The sequence below is a fragment of the Dysidea avara genome, chromosome 14 (assembly GCF_963678975.1).
Source record: "Dysidea avara chromosome 14, odDysAvar1.4, whole genome shotgun sequence".
Lineage (NCBI taxonomy): Eukaryota > Metazoa > Porifera > Demospongiae > Dictyoceratida > Dysideidae > Dysidea > Dysidea avara.
Genome location: NC_089285.1, coordinates 5872414 through 5887668, shown reverse-complemented (window position 1 = coordinate 5887668; position 15255 = coordinate 5872414). Strand labels below are relative to the sequence as shown.

Below are 15255 nucleotides of genomic sequence, written 5' to 3'. Positions count from 1 at the left end.
TGCCTTTCGACCCTTCAAAATGCAATTTTTTACATATTACAAATAAAAAGAGCCCAATAACTCATACTTACTTTATCGCAAAAATCCCCTTATCAAGGAAGTTACAACCACCAAATACCTTGGAGTATTAATTGACAGTAAGCTTACATGGAACAACCACATACAGTCTGTTGCTCATAAAGCTGCCCAAGTAAATGGTTTCCTGCATTGTAATCTAAGACAATGTCCCTCAAATATTAAAGCGATATGTTTCAAGTCAATGGTTCATCCAATCCTTGAACTATATGCTTCCTCCGTATAGGCCCCCCACACTAATGTTAACATTCAGGGACTAGAAGCTGTACAAAGACGTGCAGCCAGATTCTGCTTCAACAAATTTTCTCCATACTCCAGTGTGACCAACATGTTAGAGTCTTTAGATCTACAGAGCTTCCAAACCAGAAGGAACATAGCCAAACTCATTATTATGTATAAAATAATCAATAGAAATTTACACATCCCTCCAACTCATTGATCCCCAATCAACGCGATTCAAGAAGAGAATACTTTACCCAATTATAAACTGGCATATAAATTGTTCCTTTCCCCCCTCCACTGTTAAGTCATGGAACCCGCTCCATCCCCCTCCCCCCCATTGTAATTAACTCCCCTACACTTGATCAATTTTGTAATATGATTAATACCTGTGCGTTATAATCTCTTTTGATTTCTGCACAGTAATAAATATTCGTTATGTCTGAGTCTCTGAGAGCTATCCTCATGGGCGTGCGTCTGCTTTGTGATCATGTGATGTAAGAATCCACGTGATGCTACAATGTGCGATTTCGGACGCGATGAAGACAGCTGGGCAGTGCGCTGATTTAGCAGACGTCGAGAACATGAAATACAGGTATTGTAGTGTTACATGTGTGTACTCTCGAGACAGCAGGCAACGTGGGAAAGGCGCTAGGCCTATGACAGGAAATAGTACTACACGGGTACTTGGCAAGTTTAATCCTGTGACCTTGATCACACTTAGAAGTTCTAATGGAATATCGAAACCCATAATATAACACCATTTTCACATGGACACCCAAAAGTGCATGGGGCTTGAATAACCCACTCCACGAGAAGCTATATAAATACGCGCGAGTTAGCTGTTTTAAATACTGAAAACTTACCCTTGAACTTACCAGAGGTCCTTGGCAGAAAATAATGAATAGTGCTACACCATATCAAATACACTAAACTATTAGAATCTCTGAGACAAACAGCTGCTTAACAGTGTTGGTAGGAGCATGTATTAAAATCTGTGGATGCTGTCACTGCTGATTGTCTTGGTGGTGTAATTGAGGCCACACCGCCATTGGTATTGACTCTTGTAACAATGCTGTGATCATCATTCAGCTAACAATTGACCAATTAGCTTAGTCTGAAATTATAAAATGCTATTAAAGAACTACTGGTACAAGATCAGTCACCATATTAGATAACTGATATCAGATCAGTACAATATCGATAGATCGGTAATAAATTTCCTAGATTGGATTGGTATCGGTAAAGCTCAGAAAAGTTGAATCGGTACATCTCTAATGAATGTGTCTGCATTTATGGGTTCCCACACTGTCATCATATTTAATTCAGTCTTGCATAGCTTCAAGTACACAAAAAAATGGATTTTCAACTACCAGGTGCCATGCAGCTAGCTAACTCATCTGAAATTAACCAAATATGTAGTACTATTTTATTATGTTGTGCAACAACACATAATTAATTCTAAAGGTAAATAACTCACAGTGATAAACAAACATAACAACACACATAATGTATATACTATTACTTAAAGTTGATTCTCGGATTTCATAATTCATGAAATTTTTGTAATTCTTCAATTGCATTGCTATGCACTGCTAAGGAAGCGCTTGTTAAACAAACCACTTTTAACAACATATGCACAGAAGTATCTTCTAAACTGTTTTATAGTTTGACTATAGTGTTTTTCCCCACAAATTCTTTCGACAAAACCTCAAAGCTACTCTTCATTTTTGTTCGCGTACGTTGGGGATGAGCCCCCTTTCCAACTCAAAGGAATAGGCTATTCCTGGTAGTCTACGAGGCCTGCACTGTTGTTTCTCGATTGTTAAACGCCTGTAAAACCCGTGATTCACAAAGTCTGAGGAGAGTCACCACACCTGTATTTCAGACTGCTGAAAAGAAACCACCTCAGAGCAAAGTTTACCTGTGTGTAAGTTAATGCAGACTTCATTTCGCTTTACTTCCTGCTTTTACTATTTAACGATTTTGCTCATGTGGGTGCATACGGACAAACATAGATAGGTAGATATGTAGGTACACACACACGCGTGCGCCCACACACACACTTTTACAAAAACAATTTCAGTAAACCAGGTACGCGCTCACAGATGGCCGAAGGCCTATAGGCGTGCACCTGGTTAAAAGTACTGAAACAAGCTGGAGTAGTGCACAATATTAAATCACAGTAAAAATATAAGAAGTCCCTACTGTGCCCAAGATAACATAATGGAAATGCACAGTAGGGATATAATACTTCTTATTGTTTTACTGTGATTTAATATTGTGCACCACTCCAGCTTGTTTCAGTACTTTTTGTTGAAGTGCTGTATTCCCTACTCTAGTTGAAAGCTCCAAATTTTTATGTACTTGTTTAATGGGTTAATGTCATACAGAGCATTCTCTCCTTCTCTAAGCCATTCTACCATCCAGATTTCTGACTTTAGCCATTACCATGTTTTTCTGTGCATCTGTTTACTTAATGTTATTGTCTGGTTATCTCTCAAGGGAACTCAACTGACAGTACGATTGTGAATTTCCCTTCTGATTTGATGCCTGACATCTTCGAATGGAATACTAGCAAAGTTGAAAGCCTGTTTCTATTTTGTTGGAAATACTTAAGCCTGCCCCAAAGGCTTGAAATACAACAAACTCTATGTACTGTATACAGTGAAGCCATCACCACCTTTGTCTATATAGAAAATCTGATTGCAGTCGATTTTGGAGAACTTGACGAAGTTTACACAGTCCTAGTGGCTAGTACGTCACTGTTAGTAACGTGATTGGTCAGATCAAACATTTCTCACATTGTCCTCTTCCCTGTCACTCTAATCCCATCAACCATACACCTTTCATGAGGTGTCACAAAAAGACTCAGTCTAGTGGATTGCCAGTAAAGTGTGATGTCATTGCTTATTAAAGAAGGAACCATATGTTGTTGTCTGTTGACCATATTTGGCTATAAACAGTATAATAGGGAACATCGTGTATCTAGCTTTAAAATGGCACAGTAGGATTTACTCCAAATACACTTTTAAATTTTAAGATCTTGATTGACATTTTCATGGAATTGCCCATATGCTGTGTGTCTGTATTTGCCAGACTCAGCAAACTTGGTTGCTGTTATTGTAGTTCAATTTGTTATTTCACAGGATAAGATCTCTTATGAATTTTTTGTTGGTGATCATCGCATAGACAAGAGCCTGAAGGAGACACTGGAACAGTTAAAAGATGAGAAATACAGTACCAGCCACAGGCCAGGTTTAAGGTTCAAACAGTGACGAGATGTACCACTAGTATACCAGGTATGTCTGTCTGTGTGTATGTAGATGTACAGGTTACTTATTATAATCAGTGAAGTGTGTTTATGCTGGACTGGGGTTATCATGTCGTGTGTTTAGTTGTAAACATGTCCACATTTTGTGGGGAGTCTCAGAGGTATTCCTGTTAGACTATTACTACAGCTAAAAGTTCATACTATGAACTTGTATGCTAAAGAGCACTTCATATTGATAGTGATTACTATGTTCCTGTTGTTACACACAGGTCACAGTGAGGCTGTCATAGCAGTATCATTTAGTCCTGATGGAAGGTGAGTGTGTGTTTAAAGACCTTATGAAATGTCGGAAGTTTATGTAGATGTGTGTACTAGCATGTTAGTGATTGTAATTACAGTCCAGCTCTATCCTCAGTATTACAATTGGGTTCTTTTGAACCAATTGCTGTAAAGTACAAGTTTGTGTGTGTGTGTGTGTGTGTGTGTGTGTGTGTGTGTGTGTGTGTGTGTGTGAGTGTGTGTGTGTGTGTGTTCCTTCATATATCTTATCATTATGTTGTACAGGGATCTAGCTAGTGGATCAGGTGATTGTACTGTTAGATTATGGGATACCAGTACTGAGACTCCTCATCATGTTTGTAAAGGTGTGTATAGTATAGTGTGTACTGTGTACATGTGTTGAAGATACAGATCACATAGTAGACACTGTGTATAACAAGGATACAATCATATAATAGTCTCCATAACTGTATAATACAAATCATTAATGTGCAATAGTATATACAAACAGTTCAGTTATCACATGTCTCTTATGAGTCTTCAGTGTCCTGCCAAGTCTCTGAACTGTCTTAACAACTTGTCCAGTAGTCACATGATGTGGTCTAGTTGCGGAGGAGATGATGTCTAATGTAGAATGAGTTGACTGTGTCTGAGCTCACTCATAAGTAAACAGGAGAGTTCTACAGTCTTGTTCCACCATGGTATTCTGTGTAGGTACTGTTCGGGGTGTATTCTTTTGATGTGGACTTAGCATTTGGCAGTGTCTATACTCAGTAGTGCAGTTGACAGCCTTTTCATTTCTATAGCCATCCAAGGTCCAGTCTATTGTGCATAGAAGGACTTGTTGTCCTGGGGCTAGCTGGGTATACTCTTTCTCTTTTATAATTATGAGTGTTCCTGCTGATCTGACACGTGGCATGTACTATCTCATTTTACTAGAAGGAGTTTCTCCTCAGCTCCTCATTGTAGTCAGACTGATAGATCAGTAATGGTTAGGTAGCCACTGACAGTTAAACAGGATCTCATAAGGAAGACAGTTCAGTAGTGACATGTTTGGTATGTAGTTACATGAGCAGTAGGAGCTGTGAGTGTTCTTCCTGTTCCACAATCAATAACTGACTATTGTTGAGTAGTGGAAGACTTGACTTTGTGACCACAAAAGATGGACTAGTGTAGTCAGCTACAATCGTCATTGTTTGTATTGGTTGAAGGGACTTAACCACTCTGTGCAACAAGGTGGGGAAGGTTGTATTCACTACCAAAAGCATGTGATACCTCTAAAACGTCGCTAAAGCATTAGGCCATTTGGACAGGGAATCGGTTTATTGGTTTGGTCTGCCAGTAGGATGAACAATATTTGGAAGTTATATACATGAAGTTCTAAGGGCAGACATTGTGATCAAGCCCTGCTAGACTTTGATGACCCAAGTATTTGTAATGTGCAAATGGTCAGGTAATACCTAATTTTCATGGTGGCCCATATCATTGCCAGACACTATTTTGTAGCTTTGTGCATACTCAACAACATCATTATAGGTTGTTGACAGGACAGCCCCAAGTCCCACCTCTGAGACATCTGTAATGTGTCACCACAAGCAATTACAATAGTGATTACTTTAGACCATTAATCTGTCATGTTCAACTGCCCACTCATGGACTACTCTAGTGGCTGGGTAGTGTCTAATCACTGGACTGGACTACTGGACTGGACTACTGGACTGGACTACTGGACTGGACTACTGGACTGGACTACTGGACTGGACTACTGGACTGACATATTTTAAAGTTTTACACACTTTTAAGGGTGGGATTACTGTGCATTTGGGTGACTGGTGACAACATTTCATCCTTGAGTGGTGAATATGATACTAAAAAGTACAGTGTAACTGTGATAAGTCAAATGGATTCAATTAAATTGATTCTAATCACTGCTTGACAGTATCTACTGATATAGATAGTTGTATCACAATGATCACGTGTGCCTAACAGTGAAAGAAACATTTTTGGACATACACACATGTCAGTATATCTGCTATACAGTAACATAATGGTGTGTGTGAACACACAAACTAGATCCCATGACATAACTGGTTATATTTCATTACCGGAATGAAATTGTATTCTGTAAATGGGGCACGCTACTAATTCCTATGGCTTCACATGCAAAATCTTGGTTTTCATTGATCTGTGCTTGCTTTCCACTCCCTTTTGTATCAGATGTGTTTGTGGTAATTAAAAATCACCATCTCCAGTTAGAAGTACTGACTTTAAAACTCAGTTTAGTATTTTATGCCTAAAGAATTCTACAAATTATAAATCTAGTCTCACAGTTTTAGTAATCTTCTCTTTTGAAGCCATAGTAGTCATTCCTAAAAATCTATTTCCGTACTTTAAAGATAATGTTATTACAAGCCACTACAAGAATTTTTGGGGACTTTCACAATTAGCTGATGGAGGAGAATCAATTTTAGTGTTAAAATTACAGTGTTTTGTAACCATGCCATAATTTGTATATACTTCAAAGGATTTCAGTCAGATTTGCACTAAACAGAAGTTCAATGTCTCAACTACAACATGTGTTACTCATCAGGTGGAGAACAGTATCTGTGTTGGTCTTACAGCTTCATATAAAACACATAATTTTATTGATGGAAGCCATAGGACATAGTTGCTTGCCCCCTTAATTCTATTACAATGTCATTCAGCTGTTAATAGGAGTAGAAAATTGCATTGTCATAGCACAATGGCATACAGTACGGCACACAGTACATACAAGTTATAAAAGTACGTTGGTTAATTTAATGTGTCCCATTGCACAATTACATATCATGGACTCCAGTGACTAGTCACCAATTCACAATATGCATATGTTATAGAAAGTTGTATCACAATAATCACGTGTGCCTCTATGAGCGAGAGGAACATTTCTGGGTATACCTACATGTCAGTATCTGCTATACTGTAGAGCGGATACTGTCAAGCAGTGGATAGAATACATTTAATTGAACCCATTTGACTTATCACAGCTACTTTTAAGTATCATATTCACCACTCAGTGCTGAAATGTTGTTACAAGCCACCCAAATGTACAGTAACCCCACCTTAAAAATGTGTAAAGCCAAAAAAAATATCAGTCCAGTAGTCCATTCCAGTATTCCAGTCCAGTAGTCCAGTATGAATGATTGTGGCAAAACATGGTTGCATTGACCACATCTTCTGACCCCACTGCACCACGAGAGCCAATAGTGCAGATGTTCTGATTTCTGCAATTTTTAGTTGTACTGCTCTTACATAGCTGAATGTCTGACCACAAAAAATGTGGACCACTGTAATGGGGCAAAGATTCAATATTTTCAGCAAAGTACAATACGTTTCCAGCAGTGTTTTCATCATGCCATCCTGGATATTGGTACCTTTCCTTGGTTTGCAAAGGCACCCAATTTTCACTGGAACATGGTAGGGGCTTGAGAATTGGAAGCATATGTTTTCCTTTTCCTGTTCTTGTGCTCTGCTGTCTTAGAGATACAGATGTCTGCAATTTTTCATTAGGCATGTTCAACTGTGGAAGAAATACTGCTTCTTGACTGGTCAATGCATTTCTTCCTTTACATGGTGGTTCTAATTTTGCATATGCTCCTTGAATGGGTGTAGTTGCAGATCCAAAAGTAGCTAATTTAATTGCACATAGAATATACCCTTCTGCAGCACACTGATGAATAAAGCACCTCCACCATTCCTTAGATAGTCCATGAAGACTCTTCCCATATGCTGAAGGATTTACCTTGACAATATTTTGCATCCAAGCAACATTTCCACTCCTCAGCCATGCAGTAATTTTCACCTCACCTAAACTTTTCAATTCATCAATAACTTGTATAAGTAAGGCTAATTCTGGTTTTCTGTCTGTGAGCAAACCTATGGTTTGATCACAGATATCACAACATTACTTGGGGTAAGTAATGTCAGACAGTTCTTCTCCAAATAACTGAAGAAGCAATTTTCTTATTGTGCAGCATCATCAATGTCACTAGGACGATGCTGCCTTGCCATGTCTCTAGCCCAGTACCCAACATGCTGTATGTCATTATCATTATAGAAAATGTACGCATAAGACTGTTTACCATCCCTTCCTGCTCTCCCAAACCCCTGTGCCCATGCACTGATAGATGGAGGCAAACCATTCCGTATGACAAACCTTACATTACTCTTATTTATACCAAGCCCAAATGCATGTGTGGCAACAATCACCTGGATATCTCCACCTTTCCATTTGATGTAGGCTTCTCTCTTCTCTGATTCTTTCATTTTGCCATAATATCCAATAGCCAGCACATCCCTCTCCCTCAAAGCTAAAACAATAGGTCCTACGTGACAGGCAAGTAATACTACATTGCCCCTTAATCAAATCTGTTATGAGATCTGCAAAATTGCTGAAATCTCTGGAGTCTAATGAAACGGATTGTTTTGAGCCATCTGACCTTGTAGAATTTCACACTCTAGCAGCCAAATAAATGTTCGTACGATTCACTGAGCTTCTCTCAATTAAAGGATCGTGCATAAAAGACCTCAATTTTGCCTCTACTTGAGGAACAACAGTAGCAGAGAGAGCCACTAGAGGAACATTGGGAAAAAATGCATGCAAGTCTTCAATTTTCTGTATGTTTGTCTGAAGTCTTGCCAATCATAGACGAGATGCGCTTCGTGTATGGCTACTGGACCCAATTGATTGTTTGCATTTAGTGCCTGAACCTTTACATGGTTGTCTTTGTCACTAAGCAACCATTCTGGGCTCACAAAAACCACTGCTGCACTCAAATCAGCACTGAATACCTTCTTTTCAGCATTGGGATCTACTTGAGCTGATCCCAAGTAAACAACCCAAGTTTTCCAACTTGTGTGTCTGTTCTTGCATCAGACTAATGGTTGGCGTAATTAAAAGTGTCGATTGCTTTGTATAAACAGCTGGAAATTGCTAACACAGGTTTTTACCACTGCCAGTGGGTTGAATAACCAACTAGTCTGTTTTTTCTAAGACAGCATCAATTATGCGACTTTGAAACTCTTTGAAATGAGTTAAATGAAAATATTCAACAAGTACACAACTTTTGGCAGCTCCATCTAGATCATAAGATGAGAGCAACGCATTAAACTCATCCATATCACTGCAACTGTTGTTGAATGACCTTTCCTATATCACACAAAAAACCATGGTTAATTGCTGAATTCATATTGAAGTCCATGACATTTAAACGTAAACAACATAAGTGAGCTCATTATTTTATTTTAAACACATGACTATAAAGCAGTTTTGTGGCATTGTAATCATACAGAACTGGGATTTTCTTTCCAGCCAAAAATATCACCCTAAAACCAGCCTCAATTTCCTGTCATGACAGCTTGGCAGCATTGGTTAGTCACAGCTAAGCCCAAAAATGTAATCAGACTAGCCCCAAACCCTTTTCTACGGAATTTTAATAAAGCTTCTATTCGCTATAATTTTATGCCAACTGACTAACTAACTAACTAACTGATGCCTCTAGCCAAGCATAACTTGACAATGGATAAGACTATGGGCTTGATTTCTTCATTGTTCGGCATTGCTTCATCCCGAGATGTGTCTTTTTGCCATGTCAACCGCAGTACATACAATACATGCATCATGGACTTGCCTTTGTCCTCCTTTGTGTCCTAGTTCTTTTCACTGACAATGCAGGTATTGATTTATGATAGTGTGATGTGGCTGTGTTGGCTATTATGCTTATTGCCCATATTTTCCATGGTAACTGGATTGATTGCAGAGACATTTCTCATACTGTTCTTTGTTTGTAGTGCTGTGTAATGGGTGGAGCATAGCTGAAAACAGAGCATGATGGTCACCTCTCTTTCCGTTACATAATTGTTTGTTGGGGTACCCGTTCTGATGTAAAATTACTTTACTATGGTGTGCCTGATGCCATTCTCTCTTTTAATGTGGTATGCGTGGGCTCATTATGTTATGAAAAAGTAAACAAGTAGTAGGAATTTTATAGGGATCAAACTCATCAAAGCAAAAAAGTAGTGAAACAAAGGAATAGCTAAAAGTGGTGAAGGTTGCCTATACCTGCAGTGGACATTTAATCCCTAATTAAGTCATGGGTATAGACTGAAGTTTAGGGCTTTAATGTCCACTAGTATATCAGCAGGTATAGACAACCTTCCTTGTTTCAGCACTTTTCCTTGTTTCACTACGTTTTTTCATCCATAGTCCAACTTGAAAATTCTTAACTTTTCCTTCTATTTGTTAAGATTAATATGCAGTTTGACAATTCAATTAACCAGTGGTCACCTTTATTCTATTCCTCTATTAAACCCACACATGTACGTGTTGTTCAGCTAGTTACACAGCATTACAGATGACTACGAGAAACATCTCTTCAATCACTACAGAAAATGTTGATGATTTTTGTTACAAATGTGATAGTCAACAGAGAGGAAGCCATATGTGCTACCAAGAATCGACACCTTGTACACTCGGTGAAAAGAAATGGGACACAAAGGAGGACAAAGGTAGGTCCATGATTCATGCATTATATGTGACTGAATTTGACAAAACCCGGCTTCGACACACAAAACTTCGTTAGGAGATATGGCGATTTTAAGTAATCATTGTGTAATAACTTCCCAGTGCCTACAGCTGTGCAAACAAAATTTGCACCAAGTATGCATCTATTTACTAGCTATCACTGAGTGGGTGTATACATTTCTGATGCCCAAAATTAGCCCTGTTTTGGGCAGCTTTTCTCGAGTGAGTAATAATATCACAGGTGATAGTAATAGGGTGGGAGGGTGGGGGTGGATGGTGGTCTTAATATACGGGTATAAAATGGAGTAAGAAGACGATTGGAATCCAGAGGCCAAGTTTGGGCTCTCCATGGCCCTCAAATCACTCCAAATTGACCGAGAACACTATTGGTGAGCTCTCTGTGAAGTCCCAGCTCACTACACACCATTATCACAAAGCCATGGCCATTCAATGGCGCCAATCTCCCACTCGTGGCTTTGACAGGGTCGGAAGAAAGCTGCCACAGAAACCAGACTTGCCAGTCCTGAAGGAAGTACAGTGTGGAATGTGATAGTGTATTAGGCCAGCAATCCATTTCTGGCAAAAACGTAAGTTTGATTTTGTGTGTGTGGAAGCCTTGTTATGTGAAATCCGGTCACATATGTACTGTGGTAACCCAAAAGGCACCAGTAGGGCTGAAGTGACATCTAACAGCAAAGAAATCAAGCCTGTAGCATTAAAGGTTGTCAGGTTGTCAAGTTACACTTGTCTAAATGCATCAGGCAGTTATTCAGTCTATAATAAATTCTGCTAATAGCAACTGATCTAAAACATTTTTGGCCATTCTGAAGACACTTTTGGGCTTATTTATACCTCACCAATACTGCCAAGACATCATGAAGGTATTGTGAGGCTGGTTTGCCAGAAATCTGAACCTCCATGATCAGTGGCGGATCTAGAAAGGTTTCGGTAGTTTCAACAGAAACCCCCTTTCAGAATTTCACTTTTAAAAGTGATGCTGGCTGAGTATATAAGCCATTCTTCTATTGCAATTAGCTCTTTATCATAACAGTAACATTTATAATAAATATAACTTACAAATTGTCTTCATTTTCATATCTGAGGCCAACTAGATCAAATGCACAGCAGCTCATCTGCTTACTTGATAATTATTTTTTCAGGCACTTGTTTCTGTGTGAGAGTTAAAAATTAGAAAACGAAAGAGAAGAGACCGTAATGAGAACTTAAAGCAAAGAAAAACCACTATCTTTCTTTGATTAAAGAACAAATAAGGATGTCTAAGTGGTGGACTAGCACAATAGTCACATAGCTATATTAATGTTATATTAATGCAATGGCTTTATGGAGGAAATATATAGCTACACCTCCCAGAAAGTCCCTTTCAAAAATCCTAGATCCACCAATGATGATCCCTAATAGACAGTTACTCTCCGTACTGTATGATAAACATATGATAAACAACTACGTGTATTGATGTATTATTCAATGCCACATCAAAGGATCGAGTGGCACCATAAAACTTTCCACTAAACCAATATGTACACCCTGACAGTACATGACCACAAACTATGTTGTATATTAATTCAACTCCACAATAACACACTCTCTATCTGTAACATGACAAAAAGTATTGTATGGACGAAGGAGCTAAATCAAAGAAATTTTTAATTCTATGGCCTGCTATGCTGCTGCAAGTTCATTAAAAATCATGCAATCGCCATACAAAGTCACTAGTCACAATTCAGAAATAACTGAGAAATTTATCTATAATAGTTGCAAAAATGCTAATAGCTAAATGCTATCCAGTGACATGTTGTAGTGTTAGGCATGAATACATGATATGGTTATTGCATTGTAGTGAATTCATGTACAGGGTTGGCTTTGTGGTTATGCCACAAAACATAAACAATTTAGCTAAGTACATGCCAGAGCCTTTGATACCATCCCTCTAGTGGTACTGCACCTGTTGAAGCTGAATAGGCTAATAATCTGTTGGCCACAGTCCACTACTGATTATGGTAAAAGAGTTAATTATTGGCTTATCAGTACAACTCTTATTAGACTAGTTGTTACAACTGTGTATAGCACATTAAAAAAAAAAAAAATCAAGCCCATAGCCTCAGCCGTTATCGAGTTACGCTTGCCTGAAGGTATCAGGTACAGTGTAGGCAGGTAGTTAATCAGTAGAAAATTCCATTGAATAAATTTTTTTTTTCAATTTTGTAACAATTTATTGGAAGCCTTTAGGATCTTACTGAAGGCACTTTTGGGCTTGGTTGTACCTTACCAATATTGGCAAGGTGCCAGGGTGGTACATGTATTGTGAAGCTGGTTTTTTGGGTGATATTTTTGGCCAGAAAAGCCCAAATTTTCATGATCCCTGATATACAGTACTACCGTACCAAGAACATGAGAGAGATCATTGGTATGTGAGACCAAAAAACTACAATTGTTGACGTACTCTAATTATCAACACAGTCCTTGTGATCTCTTAACACTTTGTCTCGTCTCCTATGGCATGTTTGTGCATCAGTGTGAACTCCCATACTCTTTACCCAGTGCCAGGGCTGAATGCCATCTTCTCAGTGGAGTCCTTATGCTTATAAGTAACTGCTGAAATATAAGCACTGTGGTTCACATTTAATTCCTACAATGGTCACATCAAAAGTATCATTTTAGGTGTTCGTATTGTTGTTGAAATGTGCTTGTATAGCTAACACAATTGAGTGGTACCTTATTGTAGTGTACATACTAAAAGGTTGATGTAGTATCTTATCTTTCTCTCTTGCTCTACATACATGTAGCTCACTGCCATTGGATCCTCAGTATTGCCTGGTCACCAGATGGGAAGAAGATTGCATCAGGATGTAAAGCTGGCAAGGTGAGTGAAATGTATGGAGTTGTCCACCTCATTTCCCTCTACCACCCTTAATAATACTCTTACTACTACAGTGGAACCTGTCTAAAGCGGTCACCTTCAGGTCAGAGATATTTGGTCTTTATAGAGAGGTGGTTGCCTATCATATCTCTATAAAGCAGCCATAGGCCACAAACCAAGGTTTGACCTTTATACAAAGGTTCCTGGGATTATAGCTATCCTCACACATGCCTACTCTTCAATCCATTACTACATAACAAGCATAAACAAAGTAGCTAGCAGAAACCAGAAAGGATGACCAACAAGAGCGAGAAACCACTATATGGAGACATTATCACTAGGCTGCCTTACTACAAAGCCAGTGAAGGAAAGGCTATGGTTTTTATACTGGAAAGACAGTTACCTGGTAACTACACAACTGTAAATTCCGAGATAAATTCAAAAAATTAGCATATTGTGGGGTGAGCTTTAATTGGAATCGTGTGAAGAGACAAAGCCATGGAGTGGCTATAAGCTTATCTATACAGAACACAATTGTGAGTATAAAATGTTATAGAAGTATAAAGTAGTGTAACTGGTTTACTCACTGTTATGACTTGCTGTGGCTGCTTTGTGAGAGGCTTTTTTGTATAATGAAGTGCTTCCAAAAGCTGGCTGTTATATGTGTTATAGAGGTGACCGCTTAATGCAAACTATTTCTGTACAAACTGTTTAGGAATCAGTCGGGACCAGTCACATGGCCATTTTGCTGAGGTGACCACCCAACTCAGGTGACCATTAAGAGAGGTTCCACTATACTACACATTTATACACAGTATGTTAATACCCTACTACACAGTGTGAGACATATCCAATACTTGTGAAAATTTCTCTTCTACACACCATGATACAATTGTTATCAGTTTATCATACAATCTACAGGTGTGTATATGGGACTCAGTAACTGGTAAACAATTGGGGAAATTCCTAACTGGCCACAGACAGTGGATAACATGGTTGTCATGGAGACCAATGCATCAGTAAGTATGCTCATATACAGACCATATATAGACGTTCTGCATATAGTTGTGAGACTGAATTGTATGGGACTTGTAAATGTGAAGTCAAACTATTGGAAATGATCAGTGTGGACTTAGCTTTTACCTCCATTAGCTTTTATTGTAATGCCAATGGAAAGTATAGTCAATTAGCTACATGTAGGTCTACATGTAACAACCACTGTAACATTTTTTTCTAGAAGCTGTACAAGCTTTATGCTTGCTTTCAACTTTTGGTCCTTGTGTACATTTATCATTAATTGTGTTGGTAGTTATAACACTTTGTGTACTGCGATCATAACCACCTGTGCTTATATGCACTATATTTTGCATTGATAATTACATAATATTTTATGGTACATAATTCCTGTTAGGGATCTTGTATATGTACTTCACACTATAGGATGGTGGTGTATGTACTCCACACTATAGGATGGTAGTGTATGTACTCCACACTATAGGATAGTAGTGTATGTACTCCACACTATAGGATAGTAGTGTATGTACTCCACACTATAGGATAGTAGTGTATATACTCCACACTATAGGATGGTAGTGTATGTACTCCACACTATAGGATGGTAGTGTATGTACTCCACACTATAGGATGGTAGTGTATGTACTCCACACTATAGGATGGTAGTGTATGTACTCCACACTATAGGATAGTAGTGTATGTACTCCACACTATAGGATAGTAGTGTATGTACTCCACACTATAGGATAGTAATGTATGTACTCCACACTATAGGATAGTAGTGTATGTACTCCACACTATAGGATGGTAGTGTATGTACTCCACACTATAGGATGGTAGTGTATGTACTCCACACTATAGGATAGTAGTGTATGTACTCCACACTATAGGATAGTAGTGTACGTACTCCACACTATAGGATAGTAGTGTACGTACTCCACACTATAGGATAGT

The 15255-nt window shown here is 38.5% G+C and overlaps 1 protein-coding gene across 1 annotated transcript in view; it reads left to right on the top strand.

The window, feature by feature from the left end:
* The first annotated feature begins 833 nt into the window (after nucleotides 1-833).
* The window catches only part of LOC136243989 (notchless protein homolog 1-like), a 59308-nt gene continuing 44886 nt past the window's right edge, over nucleotides 834-15255 (top strand). Inside the window, exons 1-6 of the mRNA XM_066035521.1 lie at nucleotides 834-977; nucleotides 3444-3534; nucleotides 3838-3883; nucleotides 4133-4212; nucleotides 13214-13290; nucleotides 14209-14306. Coding sequence (XP_065891593.1) covers nucleotides 834-977; nucleotides 3444-3534; nucleotides 3838-3883; nucleotides 4133-4212; nucleotides 13214-13290; nucleotides 14209-14306 — 536 coding nt within the window. The remainder of the gene's footprint in view (nucleotides 978-3443; nucleotides 3535-3837; nucleotides 3884-4132; nucleotides 4213-13213; nucleotides 13291-14208; nucleotides 14307-15255) is intronic.